Source organism: Taeniopygia guttata, chromosome 12 (genome assembly GCF_048771995.1).
Source record: "Taeniopygia guttata chromosome 12, bTaeGut7.mat, whole genome shotgun sequence".
NCBI lineage: Eukaryota > Metazoa > Chordata > Aves > Passeriformes > Estrildidae > Taeniopygia > Taeniopygia guttata.
The window spans coordinates 785,052-803,679 of record NC_133037.1 but is presented as its reverse complement, the minus strand read 5'-3'; the positions used below and the strand labels follow the sequence as shown (position 1 = coordinate 803,679).

At 52.0% G+C, this 18,628-nt stretch overlaps 1 protein-coding gene across 4 annotated transcripts in view; it reads left to right on the top strand.

The window, feature by feature from the left end:
- The window catches only part of GRM7 (glutamate metabotropic receptor 7), a 170,902-nt gene that overhangs the window by 116,058 nt on the left and 36,216 nt on the right, over positions 1–18,628 (top strand). For all 4 annotated transcript variants that reach the window (XM_072935077.1, XM_072935076.1, XM_072935075.1 and 1 more), the window contains 2 exons: positions 3,460–3,599; positions 14,330–15,265. In XM_072935077.1, the coding sequence (XP_072791178.1) occupies positions 3,460–3,599; positions 14,330–15,265 (1,076 nt within the window). The remainder of the gene's footprint in view (positions 1–3,459; positions 3,600–14,329; positions 15,266–18,628) is intronic.

The window sequence follows — 18,628 nt, the reverse complement described above, 5'->3', positions numbered from 1 at the left end:
GCAGCTGTGTTTTGGCAGTGAAAGGCTGAAGATGCTGTTCATGGAAGTCCCTTGGGTGCCCAAACTGGCAGGAACGTGCCCTGAGTACCAAACACCCTGGCTGGTGACACCTGTGTCACTCCTGTCCCCCTCTCCATAATTCATTTCTCATCTTGCAGTGATTAAGAGATCGAAACCCTGCAAACTCAGTCAGACTGTGTCTGGGTTCGAGGGCTTCCTGCAGGTGTCAAGTGCCCTGGGTCTGTGTGGGGAAAAGGCAGCTCCTTTGTTGGGGACTGAATTAAATTGTCACAGCTCTGCATGAGCAAGGAGCTGCAGCCTGGAGACTGGCAGAGGGTCTGAACTGCTTCCTGGGCTCAGCAAAATCTGGGAAATCTTAACAGAAAGAAAATAAATCCTAAATGATCAAGAACCAGTGGAATAACAACATGTTTTAATGACTGGAAGATCAAGGGTTATTTCTGAAACGCCTGTTTCCTCTCTGCGATGAGGTTTTCATACATCACTTTTTATTAATTCCATTATTTCACGCAAGGAGCCGGAGCTGAGGCTGGAGCGCTGCAGTGATGCAAAGCAGGACTGACAGAGCCTGCAGCCAGGTGGCACAGAAAGGGCTCCAGAGCCTCACCCAGAGGTTAAGGAGGATGGCCCTGCTGAGCAGAGCTTGGCTGGAGCCCAATTTCTGCAGCTTCAAAGGCACTCCGAGGGACACTTCTGCCCGAGGTCACAGCGCTTCCCTCTCCCAGCTGCTCCCTGGATCTCCGCCAGCCTGGCTGTGTCACTTTGGCACAGAGCTCTGCAAGCAGCACTGCTGCTGCCTGCCCTGCAGAGCCGTGCCCGAGGCCCTGGCACCCTGGCCTCTGCTCCAGAGGAGGCACCGAGGCTGGAGAGGGAACACAAACCCTGTGAGAAACGTCTGAAGGAGCTGGGGCTGTTCAGCCTGGGCTGTTCAGCCTGTTCAGCCCTGTGAGGAACATCTGAAGGAGCTGGGGTTGTTCAGCTGGACAAGAGGAAGCTCAGATGTGACCTCATGGCTCTCCACAACTCCTGAAGGGAGGCTGCAGACAGGTGGGGTCGGTCTCTGCCCCCGGGCAGCACTGGCAGAACCAGAGGACACAGCCCCAGCTACGGCAAGGAAGGTACAGGTTGGATATTAGGAAAAAATTTTCATGGAAAGAATAATAAAGTACTGGAATTGTCTTCCCAGGGAGGTGGTGGAATCACCATCTCTGGATGTGTTTAAAGAGACTGGACATGGCACTTGGTGCTATTGTTTGTTGAGGTGTTAGAGCATGGGTTGGACTTGATGGTCTCAGAGGTCTCTTCCAACCTCATTATTCTGTGATTCTGTGATCCTATGATCCTGTGATTCAGTGATTCCATGATTCTGTGATTCTGTGATCCTGTGGTTCTGTGATTCTGTGACTCTGTGATGCTGTGGCTCTGTGATTCAGGAATTCTGTGATCCTGTGATTCTGTGATCCTGTGACCCTGTAATTCTGAGGTTCTGTCCCTGCAGTGCCCAGCCCACGGTGCTGTGCAGCCCTGCTGGAGCCACAGGCACCCCAGGCCACTTTCAATGCCTTTTCTGGGGTTGGGTGCTGTTCCCCTGGGGGGCTGTGCTGTGTTCTGGCTGTGTCCCCTGAGGGTCTGTCCCAGCACTGCCTTTGGGGTGTCCATCCTCTACCTGCCTCCCGACAGCAGCCCTGCCCCTTCCCGTGTGTGTCTCTTGAATTTTGGGACCCCAGCCCAGCTCCTGCCGTTCCAGATGTCCTGTTCTTGTCAGCCCTGACAAAGCTGAGCCCAACTCACCCCAAGCAGCCCTAAGAGTCGTGATCAGCCAAATCCCATTTAGCACTTTGCTGCCTTTCCTGAGGAGCCAGGGAATTACAGCCATTGCTTCTGATTGACTCTAAGTGTTTCCACTCAAATGTATTCTGGCTGCATGAATCTGTAATGACAATTAAATATCTGCCTGGTGCTCACTAGGAACCAGCGAGGAGAGATTTCAGTGGGAGATTTCCTGTACCAGCCTTTGAACTGAATTTGTATCTGATCTCAGAGGATTGTAGGAGAGACAGGAAACAATTTACCAGGGCTGGAATGGAGACTATGCTAATTCACTCCTTCAAATCTTTTTTTTCACTCCCTGGATTTCAATGAAGAATGGGACTCATGAAGAAAACGATAATCTTAAAGTTCAGTGCTACAACAGGAGAGATTTTTCATTGCTTTAGGGGAAAAAAGTTACACAGGAGGAGGAAGCTTTGAATATAGATATGCTGGAGGATTGTCATAATCTTCAATCTTGACACAATATTACTCTGCCCTACTGAAACCTATTTCAATATGTCTGGAAATAAATGTCAGCCTGGAAGGTCGCTGCTGGAGCTCAGGAAACGAGGCAGTGCTTTGGGTTCTCCTGCTGGGAGCTCACCTGAGCTCAGGTGTCGGGGCAGCTCCGGCCATGCCAGCATGCAGGGGCCCTGCCCGTGCCCGTGTTGGTCACTGGAGTGCACGGTCAATCAATTAATTCAGGGTCCTGCTCTGGGTCTGCCACCACACTCCTGTGGCAGTGCCACAGAGCCCGGATCAGGGAGTGCTCAGGGAGTGTTCTTCCCAAATCAGGGAGTGCACAGGGAGAGCTCTTCCCAAATCAGGCAGTGCTCAAGGAGTGCTTTTCTGGGATCAGGGAGTGCACAGGGAGAGCTCTTCCCAAATCAGGGAGTGCACAGAGAGTGCTTTTCCCAAATCAGGGAGTGCTCAGGGAGTGCTCTTCCCACATCAGGGAGTGCACAGGGAATGCTCTTCCCAAATCAGGCAGTGCTCAAGGAGTGCTCTTCCGGGATCAGGGAGTGCTCAGGGAGAGCTCTTCCCAAAGGGTGCTCTGGCCTCTCCTGCCCACGATGCCGGGAATGGAACATGTTGTGGAGGAGGAGGAGAAGGAGGAGGCTATTTCTGGATGCCAGTGGATGCTGACTTGTGACAGCAGCCCCTCTCAGGAGCAGATGGGCCATTTTCTGGGGGGAGGCAGCCCTTAGAGGCTGCATGCACAGGAGTGGTTCTGCTGCAGGGCAGGAGGAAAAGCCTTCTGACATTTCTGGCCGTGGGCAGGGTAGGGTGAGGTGAGGCTCGCCTGGGCAGGCTGTGTTTGTTCCAGGCAGCAGGCAGGGCAGGGCTGGGTGTGTGGGGCAGGGATGTGTGTGTGGGGCAGGGATGGGTGTGTGGGGCAGGGATGGGTGTGTGGGGCAGGGCTGGGTGTGTGGGGCAGGGATGGGTGTGTGGGGCAGGGATGGGTGATGGCAGCATCCCGAGTGCCCGCTCTGGGTAGCTGCAGCATGGACAACCTTGGCCTGGAACGTGTTTCCAGTGTGAAAGCTCAGGTGAAAGACTGGTGATGAAAGACTGGCTGAAGGTTTGATGCTGGCTGGTTGGATTTTGTCTTGTTTCCTTCCCCAGGCAGTGCTGCCACTCCAGTGATGTTCAACAGGAACGGGGACGCCCCGGGGCGCTACGACATCTTCCAGTACCACAGCAGCAACACCAGCACGCCCGGCTACCGCCTGGTGGGCCAGTGGACAGACGACCTGCAGCTCAATGTGAGTCCCCCTGCTCCTGCTCCCTCTCCCGTGGGCACTTGGTGGGGTGTTGCTGTTCCTCACAGCTCCACAGATGGGCTCTGCACTTTGTCTCCCCTCCTCTGCCCCGCAGCCTTCCCCCTGTACCCAGAGAGCCGAAGCTCCTCAGACCAGCAGGGACCTGAGGTGCTCATGCAAATTTTATCACTCCTGCGTGTCTGCAGTCCCCAGCTGCCAGCTTGAGAAATGAAGCTGTGATTTGTTGTAGTTTGAAACCGCTGGGCTTTCGCTTGCAGATGCTTTTCGGTTTTTCTTGTAGTTGGAAAGCTGGAATGAGATGTTTTTGGAGTGAGTCACTTCTCCAGTGGTGCTTTTGATCGTGTGGGTGAGGTGGCCTTTGTGGGATGGTGCCTAAAGGAAAACAGGCACTCAGGAGCTCAAACACACTTTGATGTTTCTCAGGAAAAAACCCAGAAGTGGTGGGTGGGAGGCTGGAGGCGGTGTCAGCCTCACCCTCCAGGCTGGCCTGTGCCTGGCTGGGTGCAGGATCCTGCTTGGCTGTGCACTTTGCTCCTGGAGAAGTGTGCCAGGTCTGTGCCTGGCTCCCTGCGGAGCCTTCCTGACGCCCTTTTCAAGGCCCTTTTTGGGTCATCTGGGCTAAAAGCCAGGGAATCTCAGAAAAACGGGAAGCTGGACAAGACAAACGCAGGTCTGAACCAATGTGGTTAATCAAACGTTCTCTGTTTATTCGAGATAAGATGGTAGTTTATATAAGCTTCTACATAGTTTACAAAAACAAAGGCGCTCTGATTGGCAAGCTAACATTGTTTACCTTTTCCTTAAGATGGCCTGAACCTTACACTATAAACCTATACTAATTCACACCCAGACAGCCCAGTGCTCCCCATCACACCTTAATACAATTTCTATCTGCGCCACAAGCTCTGAATTTCTATCTGTGCCACAAACTCTGAATTTCTAACTGCGTCAGAGGCTTGAAGGCCTCACCAGGCCCAAATCCGAGGCCTGGACTGGAGTAGCTCAAATCTCATAACTCATGTCCTCTTTCTCTGAAAAATGCTGCAACATGGGCTCGTCAGCCACGGGCTGAGGCAGAGCGAGGTGTTCTGAGGGGAAATGGCTGTGGAGGAAGGGTTGCATCCCTCCGCCAGCCTGCGCACCCCAGCAGCACTGGGAACTCTGGGGGTGCTGGGGCTCCTTCTGGGGCTCCTTCTGGGGCTCTGCTGCCACATCTCCTTTGGAAGGGGACAGGACAGGCTCTGTGACACGGCCCAGCCATGACACCCCTCCAGAGGTGGCCAGGACACACTGGGGGGACCCGGGGGCCAGCATGGAGGGTGACCCCAAGTGACCCAGGGGTGACCCCACAGTGCCCCATGGTGACCCAGGGGTGACCCTGGGGATAACCCAAGGGGGTGACCCCAAGTGACCCAGGGGTGACCCCACAGTGCCCCATGGTGACCCAGGAGGTGACCCAGGGGTGACCCTGGGAATAACCCAAGGGGGTGACCCAGGAGGTGACCCAGGGGTGACCCCACAGTGCCCCATGGTGACCCCAAGTGACCCAGGGTGGCCCCACAGTGCCCCATGGTGACCCAGGGGTGCTCCCAGGGGATAACCCAAGGGGGTGACCCAGGAGGTGACCCAGGGGTGACCCCACAGTGCCCCATGGTGACCCAGGAGGTGACCCAGGGTGGCCCCACAGTGCCCCATGGTGACCCAGGGGTGCTCCCAGCCCAGGCTCTCTCTGGCCCCGGTGTCACACGCTGCCCTGTGACCTGTGGGGACACCCGGGCTGCCCCAGCCCCTGTGCCTGGGACACAAGCCATGGGCTGCCCTCAGGGGTCACAGCCATCCCCTGCGTGCAACCAAAGGCACAACTATTTCTATTTTTAATGATTTCATGGTTTTTGCTAAATCAGGTAAATAATGTGGGTCACCGAGGGTCCACTCCTGCAGGCTGATCACAAACAATATTTTATTCTCCTTGAATTTTGGCTCGTTTATATTTTCTGTGTTTGATTTGCTCTTTCAGGGCTTTTCAGCTTCTGATGTTCTATATAAAGAAACCTATATTAACTTGCACTTTTCGGTTCTTTTAGCAAAAAATATTAATATTTTATCAAGCAAATCCTTCTTTATGTAAACTGCACATCCTGGTCCATTAAAATTTAAAGCTAAATTAATGGAGCTTGATTTGTATTCCTGTTGTTGTGCTAAATGTTTCCATAAAAAGACCTCTTTGCTCACCCTCGTAGCCTCCTGGCCACAGGGTCATAGCAGTAGTTGAGATTTTCTCACTAACTTCCCTTCTAATCACTCAAGTGTCCCAGTTTCTCACACAAATATATATCTAAGATAGTCCCTTTTGTATTATTTGATTATTTCTTGCAATAATAAAGACAATTGTGGAGTCTAGAGAAGTCGCGGATTCCCGGAAATAACCAAAATAAATTCTATTAAATGCATCCCAGGGAAAACTAGCAGAGGATGCGATTTGTCTTCAGTCATTATTGTGGCAATGACCCTTCAGGGGATTTTCCCCAGATTTATTTCTCAAACTGCACGAGGGGAAGGGCAGGGGTGCAGGGGCTGGTTTGGGGCTGGCAGCTGTGCTGTGGTGCTGTTCCCCGGAGCTCTGACACTCTGGGCAGGCTGGGTCAGCCCCGGTCTGCATTCCCTGGAATGGGAAAAGCTCTTCTCACACCCCACAGGTAAAGGGCTCTCCCAGCCCACAGGTAAGGGCACTGCAGCTCACACCCCACAGGTAAGAGCACTGCAGCTCTCCCAGCCCACAGGTAAGGGCACTGCAGCTCTGCTCACACCCACAGGTAAGGGCACTGCAGCTCTCCCAGCCCACAGGTAAGGGCACTGCAGCTCTCACACCCCACAGGTAAGGGCACTGCAGCTCTGCTCACACCCACAGGTAAGGGCACTGCAGCTCTGCTCACACCCACAGGTAAGGGCACTGCAGCTCTCACACCCCACAGGTAAGGGCACTGCAGACGAGTGCTTGGAGGTGAATGGTATTGATAATTACTGATGATTATCAGTGTGGTTCCATGGACACAGCTGTTCATGGACCCAGCTCCCCTCACCAAGCCCCGAGGAGGTGGCGTGGGCTCCTGCACAATTCCCTCTCCCTGGGCAAGGAGCTGGCACTGCTCTTTGCTTGGGGAGCAGAGTGAGAAATAAAACCTTGCTTGGAAGCAGCAACAGGCTCAGGGTTTGGGGATGGGGTGAGCTGGGGTCAGTGCTGGCCCCGGAGCAGGGGGAGCCTTTGCTGGCAGGACAGGGACAGGGACAGGGACAGGGACAGGACACCACGGTCAGGGACACGGGATGCAGCTTCCACCCTGCAATCCTTTTTTCCCCACAAACAGAAGTACATTGAGTAACTCTGTAATCCTCTGTGCAATTTATGTGGAACCTGCTCACTTCAACACCTCCTGAATGTTTGGGCTCAGACTAATCAATTTACATGCCATAAACATCTCTGTTAGGGAATTTGGAAATAAATGTTATGAATAGTGAGCTGCTGAAGAGAGTAATTATCTGTCTAACCTGCTGGCAAGAGACCTGGCTGTACCTGCCTTTTTTTGATAAAATATTTGAATTGGAATTGGATCCAAGCACCTCTTCAGTGATGTTTGTTGCTCAGGAATATTCTGCCAACAGATGGTATTTTTCTAAAATAACATGTTCAATTTGATTTCTGTTTGCGAGGGTTTTGTTTTCTTGGGCTTGTTGCTGGGGCTTGGGTTTTCCCTTTGGAGCAGAATGTGTACAGAGTAGATGGAGTTCCTGCTTTGGCACTGTGAGGGACACTCTGCACCTGCAGCCGGTGACTGGGGTCACCCCCGACTGGGGGCTCTGGGACTGCAGCTGGGTTTGGTGTTTTTGGCTGCTGGAAGGGATTGAGCAGATGGGTTTGGTGCTTTTGGCTGCTGGAAGGGATTGATCAGGTGGGTTTGGTGCTTTTGGCTGCTGGAAGGGATTGATCAGCTGGGTTTGGTGCTTTTGGCTGCTGGAAGGGATTGAGCAGATGGGTTTGGTGCTTTTGGCTGCTGGAAGGCATTGATCAGCTGGGTTTGGTGCTTTTGGCTGCTGGAAGGGATTGATCAGACAAGGGCACAGCTCAGAACCCCTGATGGGACCCACCTGGGCTGGGCAGGGCTGCTGGCCACAGGAAGGGGCTGCAGCTCTCCCAGCCAGGGCACGCTGCCCTTGCAGGTTTGTGCTGCAGCACAGCAGCAGGGCAATGGTTAAATCTTACCCCAGGCTCGGAACTGAAGAGGTGAAATGGCATTTCCTCTGTGATTGACCAGGCCCAGGCAGTAACAACAGCTCTGGCAAGGCACAACACGCTGGGGTCCTGCTGCAGGTCTGGGAATGCCACAGGGAAAAGTGTGGGGATACAAAAGCAGGCTGAGGGAGTCTGAGATGGATTACACGTGTGCTAAAGACGAGAAAACTGGAGTGTAAGGGGCTCATAAAAGCTATAATGGCAAAAAATTGGTGTAGCAGAAGACTTGACTTGAGGTTTTGCTTTGTCTTGTGTTGTTCCCTTCCGTGCCCACGGGCCTGTGGGCAGACACACTCTGAGAATGAGTTATGTAAGAAATGGGAGTTAAAAAATAAATCACCTGCTCTTCCAAAGAGGTGCTGGTTCTGTGCCTACACATCCTCTGTAAAGCCTTTTTGCGAGGCTAATGTGGTTTTGTCAGCAAATATATGCAAGAGCAAACGCTTTGCTGGGATATTTTATGGCTAATGAACGTGTTTGGTTGCTTTTGGCAGGAGTAACAACGTCAGTTTGTGTGTTATTGAGGGTGCAATATCCTTTATTTAATACCTGAATGCGGGGAGAGGCTCTGCAGTGACAGATGTGCTTTGTTGTGTTTGGAGAAGCTCCCCCAGCTGTGCAGAGCACCAGAGCGGTGCTGCTGGCACGGCTCCTCAGGGACAAGGTGGGTACAGCACCCTCAGCAGCACAGGGTGTCTCAGTGCCACCCAGCTAACCCAGCAGGGGCTCAGGCTCCCAGCCAGACCCACTGACAGCTCCTTCAGCTGAGTTCTGCAATATTTCCACCCCTCTTCCCCCTCAGCTGAGTTCTGCAATATTCCCACCCCTCTTCCGCCTGGTTCCAGCCCAGCAGGGCCCCCACAGCTCCTCCAGGAGCATCCCTGTGGCACCTCTGGGGCTCATCCCCAGGGCCGTGGAGGTGGCAGCAAATGGTTCATGTCTGTGTCTGTCCCTGCCCTGGCAGGGAGGCTGGGTGGAGATATTATCCTCTGTCTGTCTGTCTGTCTGTGTCTGTCTGCCCTCTGAAGGGACATGGGCACGGGTGGGCAGTGCTGTGGGCACTGCACAGAGCAGAGTCCAAGAATATCAGCAGAATAATGATTGGCTTTGTGCCTCCGGATCAAAGCCCCCTGTGCCCTCTCCCTGGCAGGGTGGGAGTGATTTCTGGCCGGGAGGAGCAGCCAGCAGCGTGGGTTTGTGTCTGGAGAGGCCAGGGCACTGGGGCACCTGTGCTGCTCCTCTCCTTGGGCTCCCCCTTCTCACCTGCTCGTGTTTGTCTCTGTGGGAGGAGGTGGCTGCTGACTCTCCTGGCCCTGGGAGTGGTGAGACCTCAGCAGGACTGCAGCTCGGGGCTTCACCTGCCCCAGGTTTCAGTGGCACATCAGGGGCTGGCACCTGCCAGTGGTGCCCAGAGTCTGGTGGCAATTAACAGCAGCCAAAACTCGCTGCTTTGTCTCCATTTGTGTTGATCAAATTTGCAATAAACTCCTCTAACACGCTGTATGAACAGCTCTGGGAACTGCTGGCTCAGAGCTGCTTCTGTAGATCCCAAACATGACCCAGCTGTGTTTTGCAAAATGAAATTTTGGTCCCATCCCGACGCCAGTGCCGAGGGTGGCGGAGCAGAAATGATGACAGATGTGTCGTGTTGTGCCTGTTTGCTTTAGGGAGGAGAGAGAAATCCCACCAAGGGTGATGGAAAGCTCTGCTCACATCAGGCCCATGTGAGCAGCCCTCGGAGTTTCCAGCATTTCAGCAAAGCACAGAGGTTCCTGACAGGTTCATGTACTGAGTGGGTCAGAAATAATCACTATTTAAATGCCCCCGAATGCTGATTTCTGAAGGAAAGGCTGTGGCTGGCGGCAGGACTGTGACATCAGATGTATAATGTGGAATTTCATGTGTCCCCAGCTAATTGTTCACATGATGGACAATAATGGCCCTGAATAAACTGCTGCACAGGGTCCAGAGGAAGCCTTTCTTTGCTTTGTTTTCCTCATTTATTTGGTTTTTTGTTCCACTAAACTGAAGTGTACATTTAGTGCGAGTGCTGCTGGATGATTCCCATGGAGCATCTTTGTTTTCTGGGCAGTCCCACCTTTACCTGGCCGGGGCATCTGGGGCTGCCTGAGCAGCAGCACCCAGCAGCTGCTCCCCAGTGCTAATTCCAGGGAATTTCAGGGATTGCACCCTGCTGTAGCAGGGCCTGTATTTGCCTGGCTGGGGAAGGGTTGTACAGGCTTCAGCCTCCCTTTGCAAGACCAGATTTTGGCCTTTTCCTCCCAGAAATGCAGCTGGAAGGGGTGGGGCAGGCCGGGAGCTCGTGGTGCCCCTGAGCTGGGTGAGTCCCAGCTCCCCAGGGCAGGGTTTGTCAGAGGGGAGAAAATTCCCTGCCCTGGGAGCAGCTGCTGCCCTGGCAGTGTGCAGTGCCACCAGCCATTCTTAATTTCCTGCGTACAGCTCCGGTTCTTTTGGGGCCCAACTGACTGAGCATAACCTGAGCGGGATGATTTGATATTATTAGTATTATTAATATCACTGCAGCAATATAATTAGGGTCTAAATGAGCTGGGTGCTGAATTTCCCTCGGAATTTTGTGTTTCTCTCATCCTCCTTCCCTGCCCTGTGTTGCTCTGCCTGGCACAGGAGATGTACTGAGGAAATCACTGATGCTGAGGCTTCAGGAGGGGAAAACCAGCAGCAGATAATGTGACTGGAAGAGGCTGGTCCTTGAATCAGCTGGGGAATTAGGAGGATAAATAAATGCCAGGGTTTCTGGGCTGGCAGGCACTCGGGGGGGAATGCTCTCCAAATTACTCACACGAGCTGGGGTCCCTCTCGTCTCTGCCCTTCCAGACTGGGACCACAAAAAGTTGCCTTGGATTAACTTTGCTTTCAGAAGATAGTTTTGCCCTAATCGATCAATTTAAAGAGACAAGAGCTGTGTGTTATAAATGCACATTTGGAAGCACATGCTCTTTTTTTAATTAAAAAAATATTGTGCAGGGGCTGCAGGATGAATATTGAAGATGCATGGTCCACCCCCTTCCATTAGCAAGAAGACAACACAAAGCTGTAGGCAGATATAAAGGCATTAGAATAATTAATTTTCCATTTTATTGTGTGTCAACAGAAATGTATAATAATAAGCATTTTTGCAAAAACTGTGGATTAAGCATTTTTGTCTGCTCAGTGGCGTGCTGGAAATGTCCTTGCTTTAATGTAGAACAAATGGCCCTTGGAGCTCATTAAAGATGGTGCTCTGAGTGCTCAGAGAACTCTCTGGGGCAGGGCAGGTGGGGCTGCTGGAAATGGTGACAAATGCTAAAGGAAAGACAAAGGAAGAGCAGAAATGAAAGGGGAATAAAGGAGGTTTGAGAATTGCTTTGTTGGGGTCACACAGCCAGGGGAGAGCAAAAGCAGCTGCAGGGCTGGGCTGCAGAGCTCCGGTGGGCTCGGGATGCTCAGGGCAGGAGGGGGGACAGCAGAGACCTCTGTGACAGCTGTGGATGCAGGAGAGGCACTGCCAGCAGGGACAGGCCTGCCTCAGAGGGGTTTGGGGTCCCTGGGAGCTCTGTGCTACCCAGGCTGTGGATTTCACATGGGTATGGTATATCCAGATGTGCAGGGCTGTGTGGGCTGCTCTGCTCGTGCAGGGGGGGTTTGGCACAGGCCAGAACCGGTGGGGATTGAACTGGTGGGGTTTGGCACAGGTCAGAACCAATGGGGTTTGGCACAGGTCAGACTGGAGGGGTTTGGCACAGGCCAGAACCAATGGGGTTTGGCACAGGCCAGAACTGGTGGGGTTTGGCACAGGTCAGACTGGAGGGGTTTGGCACAGGCCAGAACCAATGGGGTTTGGCACAGGTCAGACTGGTGGGGTTTGGCACAGGTCAGACCTGGTGGGGTTTGGCACAGGTCAGACCTGGTGGGGTTTGGTACAGGTCAGACCTGGTGGGGTTTGGTACAGGTCAGACTGGTGGGGTTTGGCACAGGTCAGAACCAGTGGGATTTGGCACAGGCCAGAATTGGTGGGGTTTGAACTGGTGGGGTTTGGCACAGGTCAGACTGGTGGGGTTTGGCACAGGTCAGACTGGTGGGGTTTGGTTCCCTCCAGCCCTTGCAGGCTCAGGGCTGGGCAAGGCTTCCCCAGCAGTGTCTGCAGGCAGGGAAATGAAAAGCAGCTCCAGTGTGGGGTGAGCACCGAGTCTGGGCCAGCTCTGCATCCTCTCTGCCACTCTGACTTATCATCACTCTTATCTCTTGAAGGGATTTCAGTTGATATTTTGCAGAGGACTCTGCTGAGGATGTGTTATTGACATATTCTTAGCTTAAAACCATTATCATGGTAAATCCCTGGATTTAAAAAGTAATTACAAGACATTAATAGCCGAGCCTGAAGAGCTAAGTCATGCAAATATTGCTGTCTGCAAAGTGGAATATACACAAATGTTTGAAGTGCTGAGTTAGGAGCTGCAGTCTGGAGGTGGCAATAAATCTGCACCCAGTCCTCGCCGCTGGCTCTGCGTGTCCGTGTAATTAATGGCACCATCATTATGGAAGTGCTAGCAGGGAACGTGGCTATTTTCTTCCCTGAGTAGGTTAATTACCATTAATGTAATTATTTTGGTACTGATTTTTATTTTAATCAAACATTGCGCGAAACAATTAAGTTCAGAACAAATGGCTTATTATGGAAATGTTTGTGGCAGAGGGAAGCAAAGCAGCAATGTTTGAATTATACACAGATACTGGGTTACTTTATTCATTAAAATGAACAATTACATTAGGCCTTATGAGACAGACTAAGCATTTCTTGTTAATGTTTGTTCTGTAGAGAACATCATGAGAATATATATTGTGAGCAGATCCAGTTCCTCTTGCTGGAGGCATTCCAGGGCTGGGGGATGTGTGGGAGCAGGGAGAACATAATTCCCAAATCCCAAATCTACCAGGAGGGGGCTGCTGTGTCCTGGCCCTGCCTTGCCCAGGTGGAGCTCAGGCTGTGGCACTGCTGGTTCACTTCGGGTTTTATGTTTGGAAAAGACACACACACCCAGAGCAGCTGCTGGAGCCACTGAGGGGCTGCTGGGCTGGGAAGTGGTGCTGGGAATGCCTTCCCAGGCTCCAGTCTGGGCTGCTTCACTGGGGCTCCAGTGCTGAACCTTCCTGTTCTTGGTGAGTGGCTTTAGTCGGGCATAGTTTGAAATGATTTGTGAGTCCACAGAGCTTGGCAGCCTTTGTCTCATACCTGGGAGTTCAGGATTCTCCAGACTGCAGAGTAAGTGAGACTTTCCTTGTGTTTCATATAATCATTTATCATTTGCATTCCCAGAAGCACCTGTGGCATTTCAAAAGCTGAATGTGCCTTTGAAATGGAATGTCTAATTACTGTGGTTTTCAGTGATGACCATTTTCTTTGTCCTTCGTGTTTCTCACGTGGCTTGTAAGGCAGACCTTCCTCCCTTCTCACTGATCCCTATAGAAAACACATTCCCACCTCATTTCAAATCCTCCCTGGTCAGTAGCAGTTCAAGAAGGGAGATCTCTGTTCTGTCCTGGTAAGAAGCCCCAAGGTTTGTGGAGAGCAGCCTTGCAAATGGAAATCCTGCCTGCCCTCAAGGTTTGCAATGTTCTCACTAATTCCCATAAAAAACAGCCTCTCACTCTGTGGTTTATCAGGGCCTCTATGCCATTCCATCAGACTTAAGGACAACCAGAAATGAGAAACTGAGGCAGCGAGCACAGGAGGGACCAGAGCCCCACACAGCAGCCCCAGGCTGTTGTGCCAGGACTGTGCCCCGTGGGAAGTTTGTCCTCTCGGGGTTTGTGTGCTGGGGCTCCCCCAAGTCCCTTCCTTCCTTCCCAGCTCATGTCTGTGCCTGCCAGCCCTAACCCTGAGCTCGTTTGTGTGCCTGTCCCCCAGACTGAGGAGATGCAGTGGGGCAGGGCTGTGCATTCCATGCCCTCCTTGGTGTGCAGCCAGCCCTAAATCAGCCTTAAACCAGCCTTAAACCAGCCCTAAGCCAGACCTAACCCTGAGCCCGTTTGTGTGCCTGTCCCCCAGACCGAGGAGATGCAGTGGGGCAGGGCTGTGCATTCCATGCCTGCCTCGGTGTGCAGCCAGTCCTAAACCAGCCCTAAACCAGCTCTAAACCAGCCCTAAACCAGCTCTAAACCAGCCCTAAACCAGCCCTAAGCCAGCCCTAACCCTGAGCCCGTTTGTGTCCCTGTCCCCCAGACCGAGGAGATGCAGTGGGGCAGGGCCGTGCATTCCATGCCCTCCTTGGTGTGCAGCCAGCCCTAAAACAGCCCGAAATCAGCCCTAAAACAGCCCAAAATCAGCCCTAAGCCAGCCTTAAACCAGCCCTAAACCATCCCCAAAGCAGCCCTAACCCCGAACCCGTTTGTGTCCTGTCCCCAGATCGAGGAGATGCAGTGGGGTGGAGGGGTGCGCGCCGTGCCCCCCTCGGTGTGCAGCCAGCCGTGCCGGCCGGGCGAGAGGAAGAAGATGGTGAAGGGGATGCCGTGCTGCTGGCACTGCGAGCTGTGTGACGGGTACCAGTACCAGGCCGACGAGGTCACCTGCCTGCTGTGCTCCTACAACGAGCGGCCCAACGAGAACCGCACCGGCTGCCGCTCCATCCCCATCATCAAGCTGGAGTGGCACTCGCCCTGGGCCGTCATCCCCGTCTTCCTGGCCATGCTGGGCATCGTGGCCACCATCTTCGTGGTGGCCACGTTCATCCGCTACAACGACACGCCGATCGTGCGGGCCTCGGGCCGCGAGCTCAGCTACGTGCTGCTGACCGGCATCTTCCTGTGCTACATCATCACTTTCCTGATGATCGCCAAGCCCGACGTGGCCGTCTGCTCCTTCCGCAGGATCTTCCTGGGGCTGGGCATGTGCATCAGCTACGCGGCCCTGCTGACCAAGACCAACCGCATCTACCGCATCTTCGAGCAGGGCAAGAAGTCGGTGACGGCGCCGCGGCTGATCAGCCCCACCTCGCAGCTGGCCATCACCTCCAGCCTCATATCCGTCCAGCTGCTCGGGGTCTTCATTTGGTTTGCGGTTGACCCCCCCAACATCATCATAGATTATGATGAGCAGAAAACTATGAACCCCGACCAGGCCAGAGGAGTTCTCAAGTGTGACATTACGGATCTACAGATCATTTGTTCCTTGGGTTATAGCATTCTGCTCATGGTGACGTGCACTGTCTATGCCATCAAGACTCGGGGGGTCCCAGAGAATTTTAATGAAGCCAAACCCATTGGATTCACTATGTACACTACCTGTATAGTATGGCTTGCCTTCATTCCAATATTTTTTGGCACTGCCCAGTCAGCCGAAAAGGTAGGTGAGAGTGCACAGGTGGCCAGGATTCAGCGTGGCTGGAACCACGTGTGTGCTCAGCTTTCCGTGGATTTCCAGCTGAGCTCTTCGGTCAGCTTGCTCCCGACTCACGGGCAATCTGTGGCACCATTTTCCTTTCCCTTTAGCTTGTGGGCCATTCATTTAAAAACTGGCAAATGATCGATAGCGATCACGTTAGCCATTAGTTTTATTGTTGCATCCATTTCAATTGTTTCTTTATGGTAGGATAAGTGGGAATTAGCTGTCATACTATCCACAAAGAGGCGTCTCCTAACTAAATCACTTTGAATGCAAGATGTAAGAGAGAAAACCGTAAAAAACTACTCGGGTGGGCACCTGTGCCTCTGGGACCAGAGCTTGGTGCCAAGCCCCAGGAGCTGTCCCTGTGTCCCTGTCCCTGTGTCCCTGCAGGGCTGTGGGACCAGAGCTCAGTGCCAAGCCCCAGTGCTGGCCCTGCTCCTGGGGTTTTCCCCCTCCTGCCCTGCCCAGAGCTGTGCTGCAGGAGCTTTGCTGCTTTTCTTCCTTTCCTGGCACTCCTTTTGGGTGGGGGTGCAGGGATTGTGCTTTCTGGTGCTTGCCACTGATTTCCTGTCAGATATTTCCTCTGGAAAATATTGTGCTTAGCTTAGCCAGGCACGGCTGTGCTGAAATGGAAATTGCACCTGCTGAAAAATCTCATGCAGCATGATCTTTTAAACTGAGCAATGGGGTTATATATAACACTGTGGGTTTCAGTGGATGGATTTATTTTATTTTATCAATAAATACAAGCATAATGTTCTTAGGTAGAAGGCATATTGTAAACACCTGCCTTGTTCAGGGTAGAGAATAACACCTCCAACAACAAAACCAACCAAACCCCTAGCAGTGTGCTGCAGGTCATTCATAAAAGGTAAATAATTCAAGCAGGAGCTGATGCAGCAGGTGGAGGAAGGCCAGAAATCCAAGTTTCCCCAGGATGGAGATGAGCCACGAGGCACAGGGGAGGTGGCACGTGGTAAAAGCAGATTTCAGACCTTTTTACAGCTTGAGTTCACTCAGCCTGTTTCTTTGTCCACATCAGAAGTGGAGGGAACACGTGGCTGGCTGTGATTCCTGGCTCAGCTGTGATTCCTGGGCTCTGTCTGGTGATGCAGGACATGGGACCCTTGGATGTGGGATGTCATTGTTGTATCTCCATGTTTCATAGAGGTTCTGCTGCCTCAGAGCTCTGATTGCTTTTATTTAGTAATTGTGCTAGGATTAAAAAAAAAAAGCATTGCTGGATGTGTGTACAAGGCAGTGAGAACTGTCAGTGTGCTCCTGAAATACATCCTGCCAGTGGGATTCTTCTCTTGAGTGATCTTCGGGGCTTTTTCCAAGTTAAAAAAGTTCTAATTGTGCCTCTGAGTGAGGGGTGACTGTTGTTCAGGCAGTGTGCTTGTCCTGCCTGGGACCTTTATTCTTCCTGCAGTGATGAGAAACAGGGAAAAGCTGGAATAGGGAAAAGAGCTGTCACCTTCCATCAGCTTATTTTTGGATGAACTTTCAGTTGTAAACTGTTGGGGTTTTGGGTGGGGGGGTTGTAGGTTTTGTAATGAAATTTGAAGTCTCTAATCCCATCAGCTCTTCCACCTTCCTTCTTGTTTCTCTATTTTTTTTCAATGCCCCTTTTATTCAAATCAATAAGCAGGGCAAGTCAGGCATATTTGGCAGCAACACTTTTACTTATTGTGTTGAGTGTTCCATAAATACTATAATTTGAAGGCACATGCAAAATGGGTCCTTGTTCAGATTAAATAATGTCACATTAGCACAGGAGCACTTCACTCTCTGTTCTATTTTTTGGTGGAACTAAGTTACCCTTCAATTCTCTGTAACACAAATACCAATTAGCCAGGTAGGGCACACTTTTATTTTCTCCCCTGGGAAGGCTTGGGCTGACAGTTGCTATAGCAACTCTGCATATGTGGATTTGGGAGTTATGAGGGATTTAATGCAACATTTGTTGGAGTTTCACACTGTTGGATTGTGCAGAAAACCAGGCTTTGAGGCTCCCAGGGAATGTGCCCGGGTCTGCCATGATCTGGGGCTCTCTCTCAGTGGGGATTGCAGCTTTTGTTTAATTCTTTTTATAATTTCTGTTTAAAGGAGGATTCTGCTAACAGCAATTTCTCATTGATGCACTTTCACTTCACCCACCACTTCATTATTATTATTATTGCATGTTCAGATGCCGAATTTCTTAATTTTATCCAGCCTCAATTGTATCCCTGAGAACACCCTGGAATTTAGGGGTCAATTAGAGCTGTCCTGAGTCAAGCCTGAGCTGAGGAGCAGCTTCACCTCAGTGACTTCAGACCTCCAGGCTATTCAAGAAAATCCACTTGTGTGGGGTACTGGAGTTCCACATTTTAACTGAGGAGAAATTAGGTGTTCATTGAAATCTGGAAGTGAAATTACCAGTGGAATTTTTGGAAGGCTGGTGACCTTCACTACAAAAGTGATTAAAGTGATCCTGGCTTAGGTTTTTATCAGGTTGTAGCACAACACTGCTGAAAAGTGTATCAAAACCCTTGTGAAAACATTTGAGTTTCTGTAGAGTTTCAATTCCAATTTCTGCAGAACTAAACAAAAATTTTAAGCACAGCTCCTGGGTGAAGTTCTCAGTAAGATTTCCTTTATTGCCTTCTGCACTCACTTGGCCTCCCCAGGGGAAGGGAGGCTGTGACAGTCCGGCCCCAGCCACAGGGAGAGGTTTTGAAGGTGTCACTGCTGCGGGTGTTTAACCCCGACCAGGAGTTATACAGAAATTCCTGGCTGGGTTGTTGTGGCCTCTGAGGCTCCTGGAAGAGAGAACATCCCAGGAAATACAGAAATTCCTGGCTGGGCTGAGTTGTTGTGGCCTCTGAGGCTCCTGGAAGAGAGAACATCCCAGGAAATACAGAAATTCCTGCTGGGCTGGTTCCCAGTGTTCACTCAGGAGTCACCAGCAGCTCTGCCACAGCTCCCTCAGCCACCAAGGCTGGAAGAGAGAAAGAAGAACAGCAAGGAAAGGCTGGTGCCTAAACCTGGGCACCTGGGATCTGTGGGTGCCCCACAGCCTGGCACTGAGCTGCAGCAGAGAGAGGAGGGGTTTGGCACTGGGGAGAGGAGGGGACTTGACAGCAGAGAGAAGGGGGATTTGGCACTGGAGAGAAGGGGGATCTGGCAGCAGAGAGAAGGGGGGATCTGGCACTGGAGAGAAGGGGGATTTGGCAGCAGAGGGAAGGGGGGATTTGGCAGCAGAGGGAAGGGGGGATTTGGCAACAGAGCTGGACACGGCAGGGATGGTGGGGAAGGAGCCCACCTCTGCCCTTCAGA